Source organism: Fringilla coelebs (assembly GCF_963513975.1).
Source record: "Fringilla coelebs genome assembly, chromosome: 1".
In the NCBI taxonomy this organism is placed as follows: domain Eukaryota; kingdom Metazoa; phylum Chordata; class Aves; order Passeriformes; family Fringillidae; genus Fringilla; species Fringilla coelebs.
The window spans coordinates 91,048,370-91,070,576 of NC_140028.1; the positions used below are offsets into that span (position 1 = coordinate 91,048,370).

At 36.2% G+C, this 22,207-nt stretch overlaps 1 protein-coding gene across 3 annotated transcripts in view; it reads left to right on the forward strand.

The window, feature by feature from the left end:
* The window catches only part of RANBP9 (RAN binding protein 9), a 38,799-nt gene that overhangs the window by 10,503 nt on the left and 6,089 nt on the right, over positions 1-22,207 (forward strand). For all 3 annotated transcript variants that reach the window (XM_084218036.1, XM_084218037.1, XM_084218035.1), the window contains exons 3-10: positions 9,263-9,315; positions 11,060-11,227; positions 14,310-14,332; positions 16,279-16,463; positions 17,268-17,380; positions 18,705-18,813; positions 20,216-20,406; positions 21,966-22,113. In XM_084218036.1, coding sequence (XP_084074162.1) covers positions 9,263-9,315; positions 11,060-11,227; positions 14,310-14,332; positions 16,279-16,463; positions 17,268-17,380; positions 18,705-18,813; positions 20,216-20,406; positions 21,966-22,113 — 990 coding nt within the window. The remainder of the gene's footprint in view (positions 1-9,262; positions 9,316-11,059; positions 11,228-14,309; positions 14,333-16,278; positions 16,464-17,267; positions 17,381-18,704; positions 18,814-20,215; positions 20,407-21,965; positions 22,114-22,207) is intronic.

Sequence of the window (22,207 nt, forward strand, 5' to 3'; positions counted from 1 at the left end):
ATTTTTTAAAAAATTATCCTGCTTCTGTGGGTTAAGGAAAGGTTTTTATTGTGACTTGCTAGTGGTGTGTCTCTTCTTGAAATAGTTTTCTGCCTACTTAGTTTGGAAGGTAGCTTTTTTGAAGTGAGGGATTTCAAAAAGTGTCCACATATGTGGGTGTGTCATTTTACATAGCTCCTCTAGCACTTCACCGTAGATACTTTGTGTTGGATTTTCATAATTTAAAATTCAGTAAGACAACCTTGCGAAAGTGGGAAGACATCACCGAGTGAAGTTTTTCAAGGTTTTGTATTTAATGGTTACTCGTGAGATGTACATAGCTATGACTTGCAAAGTTGCCTGCTGAGATTGCATAAAAAATGGAGGGGTACTTTTTCCAGTTTATACTGCCTCATCCTTGCTTCAGCCTTGTGAACTTCATTTAGTGTCACTTTATGAAACATTACCTGCATAATGAGCTGATATGTTAATTTTTGTCATTGTGTAAGATAGTATGGTAGCTGGGAAATAATGTACACACAGTTAAAGCCAAATGTAGCTTGGCTGATAAAGACCAGGAGTCAATATGTGGCACCTAACTGGATGTTAAATGTGTATCTCTAGACCCTGTTCTCAGGTCCAGGAGGTCTTTGATGAGATGCAGGATGAATCTCTTACAGTTTAGTGTTACCTTGCATTCAAGCTAATAAGTTTTTCCATAATAAGTAAACTGGGGAATTTAATACAGAGAAATAGGACTACAGAAACCAGTTTCTGTCAGTTTGGATTTATTTCTTCTTTTTCGCTGCCTGTTGTGCTTCACCTGGCTTGCTCCAGGTACATTTTTGCCATATTTTTTTTTTCTTTTTCTCATCTGATAATGGGAACAGAGTTCAGGAGGACCATATCTGTAGAAGACCAGCATGTAACTAATTGGGTCAATTAGCTAAAATGCTTTACTTGCAAAATCAAGTGTTCTCAAGGTGTTAGCCTAGCTGTGGCAGCAGCAGAGCTGTATTTTACAGTACTGTTTAAAGTAAATCCTAGACTGCCTGAGACAACTGAGATATCTACTGTAAGCTGAAGTACAGCTTCCAGCTTGCATAAATGTCAATGGATGATTTTGTGCTGTTTGTTTGGAGTTCCCTTTGGTAGTAGTCTTTACTACTTCTGTGTAATTTTTTAAATAAACTCAGTTTAAAGTCTTTAGTCCACGTACTATATTGTAGGAGTATGTCTAAGAGCATTCTTGCTTGTGTGCTCTACTTAGCAGGACTTGCCTGAAATAATCAAAAACACTTTACTAAAAACCTGCTCTAGGAGATCCATTTTTCATGCTACTGTAGTACTTGAAGGTGCTGCTTCTGGAATCTGATCTTGCATATCTGAAAGTAGCAGGGCAAAAATTATTCTTCTTTGAAGAAGCACATCTCTTTTTTGTTTAGGGTGGGGATATAGCACGGCTTCTTGTGGCTGTGTTTGAGCACTGAATTGGTTTTGTCGCTCTAATGACCTAGGTCATTAAATTCTTTAATATATCTAGGTGAGTAACTGGCTTGAGTAGAAATTTGAAGGTGTGTAATGTGTTAATTTTGCAGAAGTTCATGACCAACTTCGAGAACATTATGAATACACTGAAGAAAGTGTGAAAAAACCAGCTTTACTAGGAAGGAAGACCTGGATATGGGAATTGGTGTTGCAGAGCAGATGAGCAGCAAAGTTGCTTTTTGATACCTCCATGTGGTATGATAGGGTCAGTAACTGATGGTACTGGATAAGAAAAAGGGAAGTGAGAATTAAGTTCAATAAAAGTAGTAAGGTTGAAATACAATTCAACCAAAATCTGTCTTGGTATTTGTAGAGTGTTTGACACAAGGAGTCCTAATGTGCTGCTACAGTACAGATATGTGAAATAATTACCCTAGATATTTTTGAATTCTTGCTGAAAGTTCTAACCAACTGTCATAGTGCTTTGTAAATATTTCCTGTTGTTCTTTATTTTTTTCAGTTTGCTTTCTTAGTTTCATGGTGTCTTTTGTAGCCTAAGGGCTTCTATTTATATATATTCTCTCCTTTTATACTCTCTTTGGCTTTGCTTTGTTTGGCTCATGTGGAACATTGCGGATGGTTATGTGAGTAACAGTAGAAGGGTAATGAGTGTATGGGGAACAGTACCAAGGTGATGATTAGAAAGCATGGTAGGAAGAGGACTATTAACTAACAGTAAGTTATGTCTGCATCTCTGTTGAAATGTCCAGTTAACTTAAAAATAAATAAAAAAATTTGGCCAGGAGAAGAAGCAGTCTCTGAACACTCATTGAGTTGATGTCCCTTTTCCCACTTTGTGACTGCTTGTGTCATCTTCATGGTAAATCTGATTGGATAACTTATTTTCCAAAAGCTGACCTCCAGAGTGAGTTCGTATTCATTCAGTTTTTTCCGCAGTATGGCTGTTTGTATCATTTCATGAGTAGCTATGACAGCAAAAGAGGGTGAAACTCTAGGGGCAGAAAGCAGAATCTGAAATGAAGGGCCTGGGCATGCTACTTTATGTCATGGTATAGCTTATACCCATTAATTTTAGTTTAAATACCGCCTTTTGGCTTTTTAAATCTTTCACCAGGAGAGACATGTTTCTTTCCCAGAGAAAATTAACTTCTGGGAACAATACTTTTATCTTCCATGTCTTGAATTTCTGTCCGTTATTACTCATTCATTTGTAAATACAATTAATAAGAATGGGCAAAAAATTATAGACATAGCATGTACTTTTAGACAGTCTTCAGTGCTTTCAGAACAGTTAAGGAAGATGTATGTTTAAAATGCAAAATCATAGAATCACAGAATGGTTTGGGTTGGAGTGGACTTTAAAGATCATCCTGTTCCAACCCCACTGCCAAGGGCAGGGATGCCTTCCACTAGACCAGATTGCTCAACACTCCATCCAGCCTGGCCTGGAACACTGCTGATTTTTTTTTAAAAGAAGAATGAAAAAAAGGATTTGGAGTGGTAAGCCATCCAGAAGAATTGATGAAAACTAAGTTTAGAAAGGCTGTATTCTTTTAGCAAATAGCACTGAGCTTGCACTTGTGTGAGCAGGGTTGTTTAGTCTGTGGTGTGGTGGTGCTGATGCAGATCTTCGTGGCCAGGCTTTATAGCACCATGTGTAAGTTCTGCTAAATGTAGTGCACTAAAATAAAATTTTAGTACAGCAATTCATGCAAGTAATCAATATGTTTTTGGTAAAGCAGTGTTAATAAGGCTTTAAACACTTGTTACACTATGGCTAGTTTTTAACACTGGATATACAATCAGTCATCTGTTGTTTTGGCAGTATCTTGTGTAGTATGTGTTGTGTATGTGATGAAGTAGGTGGTGAAGTAAAAAAGGAAAAACTATCCAAAACAAAAATACCATGAGAATTAAGTTTCATGTTCATAGGTGTTCATGACACCTATGCCTGTGGTGGAGCCTGAACTGTTTTAGAGTGTTGGAGTCATAAATGCTTTGTTGTCTTCTAGAGGATGTGTGTGTAGCTCTTCAAGCACAAACTATACTTCTTTATTACAAGTTTTGTGTTGCAGTAAGTTGGCTTTTCCTTTAGCATCCAGTATACCCGTTTTCTTGTTCAACAGAAGCATTAACCAATGAAAAAAATTTAGAACATTGTCAGTTGCTGATTGGTTTGTATTTGTTTTGTACATTACTAATGTATTCTGAAACTTTTATGCAGTCCTAAGACCTGTTTTTATAGTTTTAATATGTCTTCAGCTGGTATTTGTTAAAAGAACAGGCATTTATTAAAACAACATGCAAAACTTCACTCAGTCTCTATTTACATATAAGTAGGCCTTGCAGATTACTTGTGTATAGGGTAGAATCTGATAAGGTCTGAAGTATCCTTCTTTCATTAGTGTGTTCATTTGAATTGTAGCAGTTGCAAAAAGAGATCAGGTCATGAATCAGCAAGTGTATCTTTTCTTAAACTATAGCAGTAATTAATTTTTTACCTGAGTGTATGAGACCAGACATTGGCAGAAATGAACATTAGCTAAATGTTTAATAAGATTGATTGAGGCTTGTGTTTACAGGGTCAGATATATTGGAGCTGTGACAAAAGTTTTCTTTCTTTGATGGTGTATGCTAGAAATTGAAAATTGTAATTTAAAAAGAGATTTAAGAGAATATGTTTGATTTCTTGGTCTTATCTTCTTGAAAAATCTTTTACTTCTTTCTTCTGAAGTTCATTCACATAAATATAGCGTATAGATGCTAACTTTACTGTAGTCCACATTGACATTATATTATTTTCTTTGTAACTATTCTTTTCTGACAATATGGTCCCCAGAAAGGCTCTAGTCTTTGGGGACAAGTGTCACAGGATGAAATGATAAAACCTCAGAGTGGGAGGGATGTCAGTAAATGAGAATCCTTCTAGGAACATTAGAGCGATCACAAGCAAAACGTTACAGGAGTAACAGTTTTGAGCACTATGCAAAATGACTGCCTGATAAATTTTTGGTTTTGCCTCTCTATGCAGAACTGCATTAATCTGAAACCTGGGTTTATCATGTTCAAAATACTGTTTCCTTGGAAATACTCCGTAAAATTAAACTTGTTTTCAATTTGAAATTAAAGACTCAAACTGTCTATGGCATATTTTGAAACATTTAAATAGATTAACATCTCATTTCTTATTGTGATCGTGCAGACAATAAGGATCTTGAATTGGCACATTTCTGCAAAATTTTAATGCAGAGTAACTATATTAAAGATAAACGTAGGTACCTTTTTAATGTGGCTTATTTCTGGCCTCATAGTGTCAGCTATGGCAGTGTAGAAAACTATAGGAGAACATTATTCAAACTTTTTATGTCATTGCAAGTCAGTTGTGAAGGCCCTATAGAATTTCATTGAGTCTTTAAATTCCTACAGATGATGCATTTTTTTTCTCTTTGTCCTCTTTCCAAAGTACTAACATAATGATAAAACAAACTATACTTGGTATATAGCTTATAATTTTTTTCAGTGTTACTTCTACTTTTCTTAATAATCAATGCATTCAAAACATTAGTGTGTTTTCAGTTGCCTTATTTATGGCTGTCAGCATCTGTTAGTGCTTTGTCTTAGGTTCCCTACAGATATTATGGTAACTTAAGTTTTAATGGTGTTGTATCGTTGAAGTTGCTTCCTTTAAATGGATAATCACATACTATTATGTAAATATCTGCTAAATTATTTTAGTTGGCTTTATAAATACAGCATGGATTTTTTTTTTTTTTTTTTTTTTTTTTTTACTAGAGAAGTGATTATTTAGTACTTGAATTTATCTTTAGCCTTTCTGAGGTGTCTGTGGTTTGGTATAATTTTTGAGATTCCTCTTTATGGAGTGAGCAGGATAGGATATAATTAATCTGAGTTCTGATTTTTATCAGCTTTCATACTGAAAGATCTTCCATATACCTTCAACATAGTGGCTACAAGATCAAACAGAACAGTTATAAATAAAAATCAGAGTTGTGTCTCTCTGGGTTTTATTAATTTCTTAACCTTTAAGCATCTGCAGTTCTATACCATCTCTCACGGCAGTTTTTTCCTTCTGCTTGGCTCTGGCTGTTTTTATTTCTCACAATTATCTATTCAGGCATCCAAGTAGAAACTTAAGGCTCCTGCAAAAATGTAGATTTAGTTCTTTGACTAGAAACATCCTTGAGGAGAAAATAGTTATTGTGAGCTTTCTGCTTCTTAAACATTTCTCTGCAGAGAAGCCTTGGCTTTTCAGTATGCATTACAGGAAAAAAAGTACGTAAAATAATGCCTCTTTTTTTTGACATTTTCTCTTTTGCTTTGTGGTAAAAAAAAAGAATCTTTAGCGAATTTTAAATTCTGTAGTTTTCTGGTGTTCCTAAAGTTTCTATATGACTTGTGAAATGTAAACTAGAAAATGTGCTGAGACACTAAAATGGTAACCTATATCTTAATTGAACTGGACTGGAACAGAATAAATACATTTTGAAGTGAAAAAAAACCAAGTCTTTGTAAAATACACTTGCTTTCTTGGTCCTTATACCAATTTCGCTGTACTTTAAATTGTTTTCCAGCTATAGTCTCTTATTTCAGAGTCTTACGGGTTGATTTCATGTCTTCCATGAGTGGTTCGTTATTTTATGAGATCCTGTAAGAGTTGAGCATGTTAATAAGGGGATGAGTAGCAGCCGGTGGGACTGAAGTTGTTCAAAAGAGGGGCTGCTTAATAAAACAGGCACCAGGCCACTTTGTGCCATTTGCCTGGGTAAGTGATCCTCCCACTGCAACAGCCGGGGTTGTGTCTGGGTAGGGAGCTGAGGTGGAGGGACAGTCCTCAGGTGCTGAGGGAGGCGGCATCAGAACCACACCACTGTTCACCCTCTCTGGTCTCTGAAGCCATGCTGTGTCCATTTTTGGAAGGTGCTACAGGATGGACTGAGGGTGCTGCTTCGTGGTGCTGACACCTCCACTTCCCCAGGACAGCTCTTATGGCCGACACAGCTACAGACAGGAAGGACAGGTGCACTTGGGTCTCCTAGACCAAACCTATTAATGTGCCAGGACAGCAGGTGCATCATGAACTGACTTAGAACATTCTGGGCCTGCATTGCACCTGGGCTGCTTGTTGTGGTGCCCATCATTTTTGTCATAAACTAAGGGAGGAAAACTCAAAAACGTAGCTCTGCCACTCTTCTTCTAATCCTGACGTGCATGAAATGTGAGCTTTAAGTAGCAAACGGGAGGACAGTTTATATACTTCCTCCCACTGAAGCAAGTCTTTGCAAACCCTGACTCTTGACCTAAATAAGGGTTAAGTGTCTGAAAAAAAACCAAAACAAAAAAACAACCAAAAAGTCGATTCCAGTTTGAAAGTTGCAGGTGTGAGGAAAAGGTAAGAAAGTTACATGTAACAGTTTGGGATAGATACAATTCCTGTTAATAAGTTGTAGAGCATTTAAAGCCTGTCTGTCATGGTACTATTTTCCCCCTCAATTTATAGTGCCCTAACCTAGTTGAACATGAAATTAGCTATCTATCAACTCTAAAAAAATAATAAATTAGTTTAATTAATGAGCCTTTAATTTCGCTCACTTCAGACCATAAGTTGTAGGCATTCCTTTTGTCTTGTGAAAGATGTCTATAGTCAATTTATTAGTTGCAATCTTTTTATCTAACTTCAGTTTCTATTAATAGCAAGTCTCCTTCACAAAATGGTGTTAACATTTTGAGTAGTTGTAAGTGCATCCCAGGGAAAAATACCTACTGTTAACATCCATCTTCTTCCTGAGATGGTGATAGTGCCTAGTGCTTTCCAGTCACTACCAGTGGGCAAAGATTTCTTGTTCCCAGTTGTATTAAATACAGTTTCCCTGTGTTTACAGCTGTTTACTGAGGAGGGTTGGAAGTTAGGATATCTGAGGAAGAAAACAGTGGTGATATCAAAATGTTGCCTAGGCAATGATCTTCTATCTAATATTTTAAATTTGTGTAACCTTAGTCTTATTACTATAAAAATACTAAAACAAAATCTTGATTGCATTTTTAATCTGTCTCGCATTCAAGGGGTTTTGCAGTAAGTGGAGTTAAAGTTATCTAAAATTGTTTTTGAAAGTAAACTTCCTTTCTTTAATGAATAAGAGATTTTCAGTCTTCACATGAGTATCCTTCGTGTGTGAGACCTCAGAATATGCTAATAACAACTCTGCCCTTATTATTTAAGACAAAATCAAGGGCTTTCCACATGTTGCTTTCATTTAATATTGTTTTGTTGAATCTGCTGCTGCAGTGGTGCCTCATTAATGTATTCAGCAGTGCAGCAAAGACTAATCCTTTTGTTTGTTGCCTTTTGCTTCAGCTCCTCAGTATTTTTAAATGTAATATCTGCTACATATGGTTCTGAGGTTCCATTTAATGCTGGTATGATTGAAGGAGAGGAAGATGGTATTATTATACATTAGAAATTATCAGAGGAGGGTGTTTTAAGTATTAAACATAGAATCAGCTAAGGTAACTGTTAGAAGTGATCCATAGAAAAAGCAGAAACCCCCGTACACAATTAAGCATGTCACTCTGAGATGTTCTGCTTATTCTGTGGCAAAAGCATTTTAAATAGCAGATTAACCTGCACTTCCAAGTGGAATAGTTGCTTAAAAATTTTATTTTATGAGATGGGAATACAAAGGTCATGTTTGTTGACTTAAACTTTCCAGATTGCCACAGGTGAATATTTTGTTTTCATACAGTTTATTATTTCATAGCAAATTCTTGTTAACTGATGTGAACTAGTGTCAAAATACTTTGAATGATTTGATGACAAGTGAATGTAGGTTTAGGTGATTTTGGATGCTTGCTTTAGTTGTTGGAGGGGGGTTGCTTTATTTTGGGCAAGGGCAAGTGGTGAAAACCCAGCTTTTAATTTTGCTGTTTCCCTTTTTGTATTCCTGTTGTCTTGGTAATGGCATTAGTTTTGCTTAAGAAACAAGCAAAATTGATTTTGCTAACTTCTAATAGTGCTGTTTAGGGATGAAGAAATTCTTCATTTCAGCTTTCTAATATATGCTATTAAATTGTTAACAATTGTACTGGACACTGACTTTATTAAAACCACCTTTTTGTAAAGCTGGTTTTTGGACTTTATTTCAGATTACTGGTTTGTGTAGTACAAATATTTTCCCCTCTTTAGTTTGCCATCAGATTACAAGCAGCTGAGTGCCATTGCTGGTAAATTTCTACAAGTTAACATTCTGCTGTACAATCCAGGCCTTTAATGTTTCAGCATGATCTTCTCATAAGTGCTGTGCAAGGTTGCATTTTGCTGCTGAAGTAATGCAGTGTTGCATGTATTTTATAAAATTACTCATTCCAGTTTGTCTGCAGAACATCATTAGGTATGTCAAAGGTTATGAAATTGGTATGTGTATGGCTGTAGCCCTACTTTCAAAATAAGCTATGACCTTTGGCTTCCTTTGTTCATGCTTTAAACATTTTAGCTAATAAAATATTAGCTAAAATGGAACATTATTTTATCCCAGGATGCCAAAAAGAAAAGAAGTTGTCTTTACCTCTTGCAGAGACAGGATCTGTCCATATTAAACCATATATGCTGGGAATCCCGTGTTCTTATGCCACTATTAAACGACCTCTCAGTAGCTTAATTGGTACATGATTAGCCAGCATTGTGTTTCTTGGCAGTGTTCCATATACATATGTATTTTTGTAAGAAACAGATGCATTTCTTTTGTTCTTTCATTTTTAGTTACATGGGAATTGGGCTTTCGGCACAGGGTGTGAACATGAACAGACTACCAGGTATGTTTCAGTTACTTACATTGGTTTTTAAAATATGCTGCGGCTTTGGTAAGCAATAGAGTGTAGCATGACACCTCTGTGTTGTATCTGTTACTGGAGTTAAGTAACACTTGCAGCTGAAAAGTTTAACTTTTACTGTACATTTACTCCTGTACTACTTTTGTCAGCTCTTACTGTTATTTTTAACATTATGCAGATACTTTTTAGCAAACAAATACAGTTTAAAATTTTCATCGTGTGTCCTGATAAAAAATGAAGCTATAGATTTCCATGCTCTGTGTGCTGGATTTCTAGAAATAAAAATGAGCTACTATGATAAAAACTCTCTGTCAAACATGGAGGGAACTCTCCTTTTGTCATTTTCTGTACCTTTATCTTTCCAGCCTTCATAGTAAGAATGTGTAGCCTAGTTTTAAGTTTTGACTGTTCCATTGACCTGCATGGTCAGGGACACTGTCTAGTTAACAATTGTCTGTAGTATCTCTGAATCTGTCTGTGTATACATAAAAGACTGGATTTTTAACAGATCTTTAAATGTGTAAAATATATCAGTCAAAACCAACCAACTGACTTGAAATTACCAAAATATAAAACCATGTTGAATTGACCTTTGAGTATCTGCATTTCATTACTTTTGAGTTTTAACTTTCTTACCCAAATGCTCTGGTAGAGATTCATATGATGACTGCAAGTCCCTGTTACACTGCAAGCCCACCTAAGGCTCATGAATTATTAGTGGGTGGCATTAAGTTTAAGTATGATTTAGGATGCTATAATTATCAAAGATACTACTAATCAATGTAACTGCAATAATTTGGGGTTGTCTTTAATTTACTGAGATGCTTAATATGGTACCAGCTGAAGCTACTGATGATAAAGATTAAGGGTCTAAGTGTGGAAAATACTTCCAAATTAACCTGCTAGGCAGCAGCTTGACAGAAGAGGTTCAGTATTGACTTGCAGAGAGTGTAGATAGGTATTTATAAAAGAGCACAGACTAAGATTGCTTGTTGTGAATTTCATTGAGTAGTGTAACAGTATGAAGCTTCTTAAAGATTCTACAGCTTCTTCACCTGCAAAATCAGCACCATATTTGCATGCATAATGATTAGCTCTTGGCTGTGATTTTCACCTGTATTGCTAATTTTTTTCCTTTTATTTAAAATTTATTTTTATTTTCAGGGGCAGCATAGCTAGTTACACTTTAGTCTGGAGATTCTGTTATTATGCAGAGGCTGCTTGCTGCTGAATAGTCATTGAGAATAATCAGGACTAGAAATATGTTTCCCCAGAGATGCCTGTTTGGTTTGTAGCCAGGAAGAATCTGATTATGACATATGGTAGCAATAGTTTTGCAAAATGAAGGGGAGAACAGGAGAATCTTCACTGCTTTACTGGGACATGTCAGATCTGTATATAGCTTTTTGAATTTCAGCATTGTAGCTGATTATATTTTTGGTGTTGGTGATACTGTATGTTGGAGTAAAGAGAAAAATGTGTTATCTGAATTTGCATTACCTGTTATATACTACAAATGCAATTACTTATTCAGCCATTTTGATAAAAGAAGTTGTCATTTTAAAGATTACACAGTGGCTTTCCTAGATAAGAAATATTAGAAAGCAGAAAGCTGAGCATAGTAATTAATGGTGTTAACCTGGCTAGAATATACCAACTTAGCACAGTCTTCAATTTATTTAATAATGGAAAAGATGAATAAATTGCAAATGCTTTTGTTCTCTAGGTTGGGATAAACATTCATATGGTTACCATGGAGACGATGGACATTCATTCTGTTCCTCTGGAACGGGACAACCTTACGGCCCAACGTTTACTACAGGCGATGTCATTGGTTGTTGTGTCAACCTTATCAATAACACCTGCTTCTACACCAAGAATGGACACAGCCTGGGTATGCAGAAATGCTGCCTTTCATGGCAGCACTAGGTCTTTAAGTCTGTTGTGAATAGGAAGCCCTCTTCACATCAGGAGCAAAGGGTTTGAAGAGTTCTTTTGATAGTTTGATAGTCTATGAAGTAATTAAAGAACTGGGAAAAAAATTTCTTCTGTGCCATTAGCACTAACATTCCTTGTGAATTTGGGAGGATTTGTCTTATAGCATCTTATTCCACAGGATCTGCATTAATGAACTCCATTACTAAATCCACAGAAATATGTGCTTGATGGTTATAAAGTAATAGATAATAAGAGACCTGAAGATAAGGAGAATGGATATAGCTAAAATTTCTTGCTGCTGTAGGGAACACCCAGCCTTCACTAAAGCATTACATTGGATGCATGTTATTTTGAGCATATGTTGGAGAACAGTGCATTTTGGATTCCCAGTCTGGAGTCATTCATAGTTGGGCTAAAGCCATAAATTATAAAAGTTGAGCTAAAATTAAGCCCAGTAAACTCATACGGTAAATTGTAGTATTAGGCAACACTGCAAGATAATTTTTGAATTTGAAGATGTCAGGAGTGGGTGGAGTTAAAAATTTTTATGGAATATCTATTTCAGTTACTTAATGTAATTTAATGAGCCAAGATACAGAGTGTAAGGAAAGAAGAAAAAAAATGACTTATTGCATTAAGAAAGGAGTAGGGGCTTGGGGAGATCTTGGAATTGTGCTGAGGAGAGCAGGAGCTTTGAAGGAATAAACCTCAAAGAAGAATAAGGTTTCTGTGATGGGTAGAAATGCGATAAGGAAAGAAGAGGGTAACATGAAATGAAGTAAGAGATTATTGAGATAGGTGGTCTTGAAGTTGCTGTTCTGATTTCTTACATTGGCAAACACAAAGTAGGTTTGGAAAAATTGGGAAGGATGTGGTTTAAATTCTTTTCTAGCCTCCCTGAACGAGACTGACATTTTGTTTGCTCAGGCCTTGAGCAAACATATCTGACTTGGGAATTTTCCTGCTTCTACTCACAGCAGGGCTTAGGAGTCTCCTCCCGAGGTCAGTTCCATGTAATCACTTCTGTGATTATATTCTTTCATGATTTAATGTTCCTTCTAATTGAATGAGTCTATATACCTTGAGACCTAGGGCAGTGGGACACTTGAACCATGCACTGTGTAGTTGTTTCTTTTGGCATCCTTTTGCAGGATAGGTCCACATGGAAGATAATGGACTTGTGTTTGCCCTAATCTTTAACTGGGTTAAAGCTGAGAAAAGCATTCTTACCTTTTTCCCTTTTTGAAACATTCACAATGTGCCTGCAGGGAGGTTGGATCATATGATCAATTAAAGTGACACGAGTGTTCTCACTACCTTTATGGTCACCTGAAAGTGTGAGTGGGCTAGGAAGGCAAGAGCAGAACCCTCCTTTTCAGTGGAAAATGTAAAGCAGACTGGATTAGGCCAACTGTGAAACAACAGTGCAAAAAATTAAAATCCATTTTTAGAGGAGACCAGGATGGCATAGGTGAGCAGAGGCTAATAAAATGTCATCTGTCAGAGACTGAGTCTGACAAACACTTTATGGATTTCACAAGGAAATCTGACAGCTGTTCTGCTGTCATGGACTTTGCTAGCTTTAGCTTCTGACATAAGAAAATTGATTCTGTGTTGAGTGGGAAAAGAAATCAGAAATTTTGTCTGTCTCACTGAGTTGTTGCAGTTGCTAGTTGTCCAGAATTCCTGTACATTCGTGACTTGGAGGACATTTATGTTTCTTCTCTGGGCCCACATATTTGGTCTAGAATATAGTAAGTCTCTGGCTCAGCCTGGGATTTGATGCTGCAGAAAGGGCTAAGCTGTTCTCATGCAAGTGTGAAATCCTGGGTTGAAAAGAAGCCTCAACCACTCCCCCCCACCCCCAAGACCCCAGCTCCTACATATCACTTAGTCATCATTTATTTGTCATACCTACAGCCTCCATTTTGGAAAAGAGCAAGCTGGATATCAAAATTGCCAAATAGAAAAAATGGTATAGCTTAGAAAAAGATAAAGTAAGAGCAGGGAATAAATAAAATGATAGCTTTGAGATATGATGGGAGGAAACAAAGGAAACTGATTCACTCAGTATGCCATCCTTCTGTCTCAAAAGATGTGTGTAAGGAATCCAGATGCTCTTGAGGTTTGAAATCCTGGTGAAGAGTAGAGATTGAAAACAGGGATGGAATTTAGGACAAAAGGTTAAAAGCTTTTTTTTCATCTTAAATTTGAAAAGGTGGTGGTACAAAGTAAATTGAAGTTTGAAGGGATAAGTGGATTTGAATGATTGAGCATTAAAAAAAATTACTTGCAACAATAAAGGAAATTCTGAAATACTGTTATTATTTGGCTGTCAGAAGGAGATTACTGATTTTTTTCTTTTAACTGAAAGCTTCCCACCTCCTGAAATTGCCTGAAGTTCCTGAACTATATAGAGGTCATATTTTTCTCTAATCCTGAGACAGCAAAATCACTCCCTTGGTTTTACAGGTAGATGGATGTTTGTAATTATGTAACAAGATACTAAGCTGTTCTGTTTGAAAACCAAAGCATGAGGGCATGGATTAGAGTGAAACACTTGCAGGCTGGTTTGGAGTATTATACACACGTGCTGCTTCTGTAAAGATTGTGAGTGAGTATGAAGAAAAGTAATAGCAAACAAGAAAAAACACCATTAAATCTTGATGTTGCAGCACCATGACATGCTAGTGAAAAAGTATTTTCAGATATCCTTACCTTTCTTCTCTAAACTTAGTATGTAGCTAGAACTTTCAGACTTTCTAATTTGCTTATCTGTATGACTTGCTAAGTCTTATGACCTATTTTGTAAAAATTAAGGGCAATTTAAGTGTTTTTGAATGATGATTACTTTTTGCCAAATACCGCCATTTATTATTTAAAAACCATGAATTGTGTGTAAGCATTGTATTTCACCATACTTCGCTTATTTCTGAGATGGTTTAAGTGAGATTTCTGAACAGATAATGATACATTTAAGAAAATGAGGCTGGAATCCAGACAGGTGGAAGTTAATCTTAATTTTCTCTTCATTACAGGCATCGCTTTCACAGATTTACCGGTAAGATAAGTCCTTTTTCAAACAGTTTTCCTTTGTGTCTTTAAACAGATGTTTCAGATCAGACTAGCATTTACCCTGTGCTTGCTGGAATCACAGTGATAATCTTTGCAGCCAATTTAATGTTAGAAATTTCTCATCATGATTTCAGTGGTGATTATTTAATTGAGGGAGAAAGTGTTTTGGTTTTACACTGATCTTTACAAGAGGTTTTCCTTTTCAGGTTTTTTTTAGCAGAATAATAATACATGCAAATAATTATTACATGCTTTAGCACGTTCAAGGCTTACATACAGAATCAGAGCTTTATTAAACACCAGCATGATGGATGGCTGCTTGAGCTATTGTCAGTGTAGCTCATTTTTGATGCCTGATTTTCACAAGTTTTGCTTCGTAGAATCAAATGTATCAATTTTTTTTTAAAGCTGCACATATCTGAAGTCTTGCAGCTTTTGAGTCAATTAAATTGTGCTTTCCTTAAAACTAGCATCTGCTCCCTATACTACTGATACAGGCATGATATTGCACTTACTTTGGTTTTCTTTTCATCCACTTCATGTCCGATTTAATCTGTTTAAGGTACAGTGTGTGATGCACGTCCACCTGGCCAGCTACTCCCTTTGTGTGGCCTTAAGAGGCAAGGACAGATATTAAGGAAAAATGAAGTCAGTAACCCAAGGAGCCTCTTAGTTCTACCACAGGGTTGAGTGTTTTGTGTAGGAAACCACTGCCACTGTTCTGGATCTTTGGGATGCTAGCAGGACTCCTTACTAGCACATGGTCCCAGCTCAGGAAAACTGACACTATAATCTGAAGTATGAATCTGAACCCCTTTTTAGAATCAATGGTTTCCATCTCGTTAAAAGATTTGAGACTTGTGGTTTGTTGATTATTTTAGACTAGGTAACAGTATAAGCATGTTTATTTAAAAAAGCAAATGGTGTATTTGTGAAAATAGAGGCAAGATTGGCTTGGGTGTGGTTTGAGATACCAGAGTATTCTTCATTTCACTGGGTTCTCTGGGCTCCAGAGTTCCTACTGACCTGTGTGTTGATAACTTCTTAGTGATAGCTTTAATTTATTTTGCATAATAGTTCTGTAGATCAGTATCCTATTACACCCTACCACCATTGTCTGCAGTGTAATTATGATGTAGGTATATTTATTAAATAAACTTCAAAAAAAATTTAGATTATTCCACCCCCCACACACACAAAAGACCCCAGTAACAAAACCCCATTCACACAATTGATTGCCGTGCCATTGCTGAGATGCTCATTGCATTTAAGAAAATTACCTTTATCCCAACAGGCAGTCTCATATTTGGCATATTTTAAATTTGCATGAAGACCTAATTTCTAAGCAGAAAATAAAACTGAGACAACAGTAAATCTCTTATTTTATATAAAGTATTCTCCTAGATACAAGTCCAGGAATTCATGAAAACATCAATGCGTTGTTACAGTTTGTGTTAGGCACTACGATTGGACTTTGAGGCTATTGAGTTTTCTATCCTGTCAGTTCTTACCACTAAAATTCAGTGATGTTTTAAGTATTTCACCCTAAAAGGAAAATGGCCCACTTTGTAAGTTTAATTTCTGTTCTCTTTTTAAAGGAAAAAAACTGGTCTTTCAAAATAATCAAAAATTGTTACTTAATATTTTGTGAAATTTAACTGAAAAGTTGTAACATGTAGCACAGTTTAAAAAGTGTATTTTCTGGCTAGAATGTCAGTAAGATTTTCTTCCAAACAAAAAGAAATTATGAACACTGGGAGTAAAATTAGTCAGTCATTGTATTGCTGTATTGGCAGAAGCTGCTTTTACGCTGGAGCACACTACTAGAAGCAGTGAGATTATTACTAGAGGTGAAAGAAAAAAACAAAACAAACCCACAAAAGTGGGGATTTTAGGGCAAGTGTCAAAAACTAACTAAAATATTTCTTGCAGCCAAACTTGTACCCTACAGTAGGGCTTCAAACACCAGGAGAGGTTGTGGATGCTAATTTTGGACAACACCCGTTTGTATTTGATATTGAAGACTATATGCGAGAGTGGAGAACCAAAATTCAAGCACAGATTGACAGATTTCCAATAGGAGATCGGGAAGGAGAGTGGCAAACAATGATTCAGAAGTAAGACTTGTAATATTATTAATTCTTTTTAAAGACATTAGTTGCATGATTTCAGAGATCTTTAAAATGTTCTATCTATTGTCTTGTGCAAAAAGTGATAGATGCTATTAAAAAATAGTACAAGTAATTTTGTTACCAGGTTTGATACCAGTGTAAAAGGGAGTATGAACAGATTTTGTGGCAGAGTTGTTTGTGTCATTAATAATTTGGACTTTATAATGATGAGTGTAAGACTTCTGTTCTAATTTGACTTATCTAATATGGACTGAGGAGTTTGTAGGAAAGTTGCCGTGGTTGTCATGGGCAATTTTAATACTCTGGGCTCTGGAAATTTCCCTTTGCGTTCTCAGCCTTCGGCATGCCAGGTGAAGTTGTATCTCATTTGTGTTTCTTGGAAAAATGGTGGTTCTGCCTTTGGATTTTTTATTTTTTCAGTGAAAACAAAAACTTAATGTGCAGTAATTTCACTTCATTGGGAGTAATGAGAAAAAAAATAAACCCAGCTTAATTAGAAGTTAATATTTGAACTGACCCTGCTTTTGGGTCATGAATAATTGTTACTAAAATCCATCATAATAAAGTTATGCATTTATTATTTTTAAAAAATTTTTCTGTACAGTGTTTTGAAGAATATACTGATTCTTAACTGAATTACTTTTGTCCGACTTGTACAGAAGTCTCTGCATTTCAAGTTGAATTTTTCAATTCAGCTTATTTTATCAAAGAGTTTTTACATTCAGGAGTTCTTGGTTTCTTACCTGTATTTAATGAGTGTTTCTGAGTTTTGTTTTTGTTCATTTTTAGAATGGTATCATCTTACTTAGTTCACCATGGATACTGTGCAACAGCAGAGGCATTCGCCAGATCCACAGACCAGACTGTGCTAGAAGAATTAGCTTCCATTAAGAACAGACAAAGTAAGGCTGGAAAGCACATTGCATCCCTTTTTTCCTCACTTAAACAGACACTACATAAAGCTTTCTCTTAAGCAGCATTGTAGAATTTGTTTGCAGCACTGCTCCATAGCGCAGTTCTTTGCTGTCATCTAATGTTACACATGTATGAGCAGCTGGGTATGAAAAATCTGCACAGTAATACTTTGTAACTTGTCTGATGTAGCAGAATCTGGTAAATGATTTGTTGTCTTTTCTCTTGTATGCAAAGTTGTGATATGTCTGAAACAGATGTGTGCAATGTCTCTGAGTGTTTGTGAGAGCTAATGGTTAGTCACAAACAGGAATATAAAATTTAGTCGTGACAAACATTTATATTTTTATCTGAACTGTGAAAAGGGATTGAGTTTAGAGAATATTTTATAAGTTAAATGAAACTTGAGTTTTCCTGCTTACAGCTGTGAGGGGAAGAGGACAAGGACAACTAACAGCAGTTCAGTTCTAACTTGCCATGCCAGTGCTGTTTGCAGCCTTATGGAACAGTGCCTTCCCCTTCCATTTAAATCCCTGCTCTATGACCATCAGCATTTGTGTTACTGTATGACATACCACACGGGGAAACTGTTTTTGTTGTAAAACAACACATTTGTTGGGGTTTTTTTCATTTGGATCAGTTTCTCTGTTGGTGAAGAGAGCTGGGAGGCTGTTTGCAGCGTGAGCCAAATTACAGCCACAGAATCATCAACTAAAGCAGGGACCTTTGTGAAAGATTTTACTCAACTGTAGTTTGATTAGAAGTGTTGTAGGTGAAAGAGACTGAATTTTTGTTTTTCTTAGTCAAAATTGAACCTGTAGGAGTGCGATGCAATTTGGATGTTCTTGAGTGACAGTAATTTGAAATGTACTTATTTATAAAGTTGTGAAAATGAGAAGTAAATCAGAAGAGTGCCTGCAGTCTTATTCTAGCTCTAAATGCATAGTCTGACTACAAAGCAGTTGGATGCTGGCAATAAATAAAAATACTGAGTTCTTATTTAGATATATGTAGGTGGAGTGCAGTTCTTAAATTTTCCTGTTGAACATTTTAAGCAAACATGATCTTTCTTTACACTATTTTTTTTCTAAAAGGAAAAAAATCTTGTTGATTGATGGTTGCAGTGTCTTTTAATCGTTAATGTACGTGTATTAATCCATAAGCTGTCCATTTAACTGATGTTGGTTTTGCTGAACAGAAGTTCAGAAATTGGTTTTGGCAGGATGAATGGAGAACCCATTGAAACAACATAACAGCTGTATCCAAGTTTACTAGAAAAAAATCCTAATCTCTTATTTGTTTTTTGGTGAACAGGAATTCAGAAATTGGTTTTAGCAGGAAGAATGGGAGAAGCCATTGAAACAACACAACAGTTGTATCCAAGTTTACTAGAAAGAAATCCTAATCTCTTATTTGCATTAAAGTGAGTCTTCAAATTATACAGATGTGTGTTTATAGATGGCACAGTACCTTCTGAGACAAGACAGTTACTCATTTAAAGCTTTCACAGAAATTTATACAAAGTTAAGCAGCGCTTTTTAGAAAATGTGTGTATTTCACTTTTTTATGCTCTTCTTATTTGCTACATGTTTAACTAGGTTTTGTCATCGAGGTCCTGGTTTGCAGCATAATTCACACCTCCCTGTAGACTTGTTCTCTAGAACTAAGTTCTGTAGTTCTTTTTAATGAATTTTAGTCCCATTTGGGTGTCAAGTAAAACTTAAAATGGAAACTGATATAGTAGCACATTCAGTAAGGTTAAGAATCCTGATGGGATAAGTTAGTCTGTTCCTCCAAAGGGGGGCTGACTTTAAAGACCAGTTCAAATGAGCTGTTTCATTCCATGCCACTGTACTAGAAAACTCTGTCTAAAACTGTGGAATTCCATAATCCCAAAGAGTTCTCTTGGCTTCCCAGGCACACAATAGTCACCTTCATTCTGGCATTTTTACTTGCCAGCTGCACTGTTCTCCAGAATTTTGCATCTCATTGCAGTGTTTGAATGTGGAAAAAATGCGTTATCTCCTCTAAGAACAAAGCACTTTAATTTTATATTCAGTTAAGTAACTGGGAATGTGTTTGAAGTCTGTCATGCTCAAGTGCTGAACAGAATTCACATGATAGTACTCCAGACTTATTACAGAATTCACAAAATGTGAGCATTTTGATGAAAGACTTCACTCAATAGCATCAATTTTATGTTATCTTTTTCTCAGTCTGTCTTTCTAAATTTTGCCTGTTCTATTGAGGCTACTGAAGCCTTAAGCATAAAACAGGAGTTCTGAGCTTCCTTAAAGTCCATAGTAAAACCTCCTTATCTAAAATGAAATTGACAAAGAGCAACAGCCTCTAAAGGGAAGGTTTGTATGGGAGTTTGCTTTTCAAACTGTTTTCTAGTGCAGGTGTTTAATGTTAGGAGTTACCCTTTAATGCTTAATGTTCCAGACAGTCAAACTCTCTTCTCATTTACTTTGAGAGAAATGACAGACTTGACAACATATCTTTCTCAAGAAATAACCTTGCCCCTGCCAATAAAAGAAAACCATTAGAACAAGAAAATCTAGTTTAAATCTCTAGACTTTGAGGACTTAGTGACAAAGGCTGTCCTCCAAGGATAACATTCCTGTTCTGCTCCCTCACAAATTTGTAATTGCGTATTTTTGGCGGAATGCTCCAGAGCTTATTGACGATTGGGTTACTGACATTCAGCATTTTGTTGAGTCAGACTTGTTCTATATTTAACACTAAAATGAAATCATTGCTATCGTTGGTAATGTGAAATGTGTAAATGGTTTTATTAGCTTAACTTTTTGCCTTTTGTTTAGGGTGCGTCAGTTCATAGAGATGGTGAATGGTACAGACAGTGAAGTGCGGTGTTTGGGAGGCCACAGTCCAAAATCTCAAGACAGTTACCCTGTTAGCCCACGGTCATTCAGTAGTCCTAGCATGAGTCCCAGCCATGGAATGAATATTCACAATTTGGCAACAGGCAAAGGGAGCAGCACACACTTCACTGGTAAGTTCATGTGGAGGGTACACTACAGATTTGGATGTACCATGCCACATGGATTATTATTTTTTTTAATAAACCTAAGATTTTATGCTAAATGCTGTGTGTAACAGTAAAATGTTAATGATTAAAATATAGGATTTCCAGTCACTGGGAAAAATGAAAGTTTCATCACATAATTTTTTATGTGCTCTTGGCTTTACTTCTTGCAAAGTAGGTTGCCACCAATTTCTAAGAAGCACTTTCCTCTAGGAGGTGGAAGGTTCTGACATATATTTCTCTTGTCCTTTTGATGATAATTTATGGCTTGGGCAAGATGATTTAAATCCAGTAACTGGTATATATGATCCATTTCCTCTGGTGTTGATGGAGAAGTCAGAATAGCTGTAGTTGAGCAGGAAACACCAGAAGCTGGGTGGTATGGTTGAGTAAAAGACATGCTGCTGGCAGCCACATTTCAGTGTGCACAGTTCAAATATTTCTTAGAGCATTTAAGTAGTGGGAAATGTTCAGTGGGAAGCCACTGATGCTCAGAACTGTCCCAAGCTTACGGGGGGATCCCCGTGCCTTCCAAAGCACCCCTGCTGAATGGAAGCAGAGCATGTTAAAATGATACCTGAAGATGGCATCCTTGAGGACTAAGGCCCTTAAGGTAGCAGAGACCATCAGCTTTCACTTCTGTTTAATTTCCACATCCAAACTGGAACTGACTGGGGGCACTTTTTTTTTTTTTTTTTCTCTCTGGGGTGTCAGTGAAGAACCACTCAGATTCTCTGTTTGTTCTTCAGGTGGTTATTGGGATGTAGTGTAGAAAGTACCTGTAATTTTTGTAATTTTGAAAATAGAGGCAGGTTGATGAATGTATTACTAGAAGTGATGTTTGGGATTTTGTAAATGGCAGCAGCTGCTTTCTTTATAATAAGCCCTTCCTGTGACCTGTTTCTATTTTAGAACATACTTGGGATCTCTTGGTTTGATGGAACTGGCAATTACATGTTTGCTTCAAATGGTAGTTTTCCTGTTATATTTTAGAAGGGTCAGAAGAGATTTTAGCTAGGCATCATAATTTCACAGCATGGTGTAATTTTTTTAGCAAAGCACAATATTAACAATTAAAATAATTACATGGTGAAGGAGGGAGGTTGTATGTAAGTATAGCAACATGCAAAGTATTCAGCACCAAATTCTACTGCACATTTATCAAAAGAATTATGTGATCAGGAATTAATAATGTTTGCTTCCATTCATAATTATTACAGTGGCCTAGAAAAGGTTTTCTAAAAAACTTCTACATTACTGCAGTTTTCTCTTTTACCAGTATATTAGTACAACTGGAAAAACCTTCTTGTGTCTGTGTTCATACTTGTTAAATAATGCTTGACTTCTGCACTCTAGAAGCCTTAAGGGTTCAAATACCTGAAACATGGAGGTGAAGTACTTGAGTTTGTGTGGCAAATTTAGCATACTTATTCTTGGTTAGTAAACGCTACACTTCTTTCATTTTTTTCTACAAACTTATCTGTAAGTACCACTTCATGACTACAACTGTTAAAACTTCCTTGCAGGGTTTGAAAGTAGTTGCAGTAATGGAGTAATATCAAATAAAGTGCATCAGTCTTACTGTCACAGTAAACACACGACCACCAGCTTGAATGTACCAGAGCTCAACAACATAAATGTATCCAGATCACAGCAGGTTAACAGCTATTCCAGGTAAATAAACTTCAGATGCTTCTAAATCACTTAAGGCTTGTGTTCTCCATGTGTTTGCATGGCAGGGAAGAGTTTTCAGTGGGTTTTGATGTGA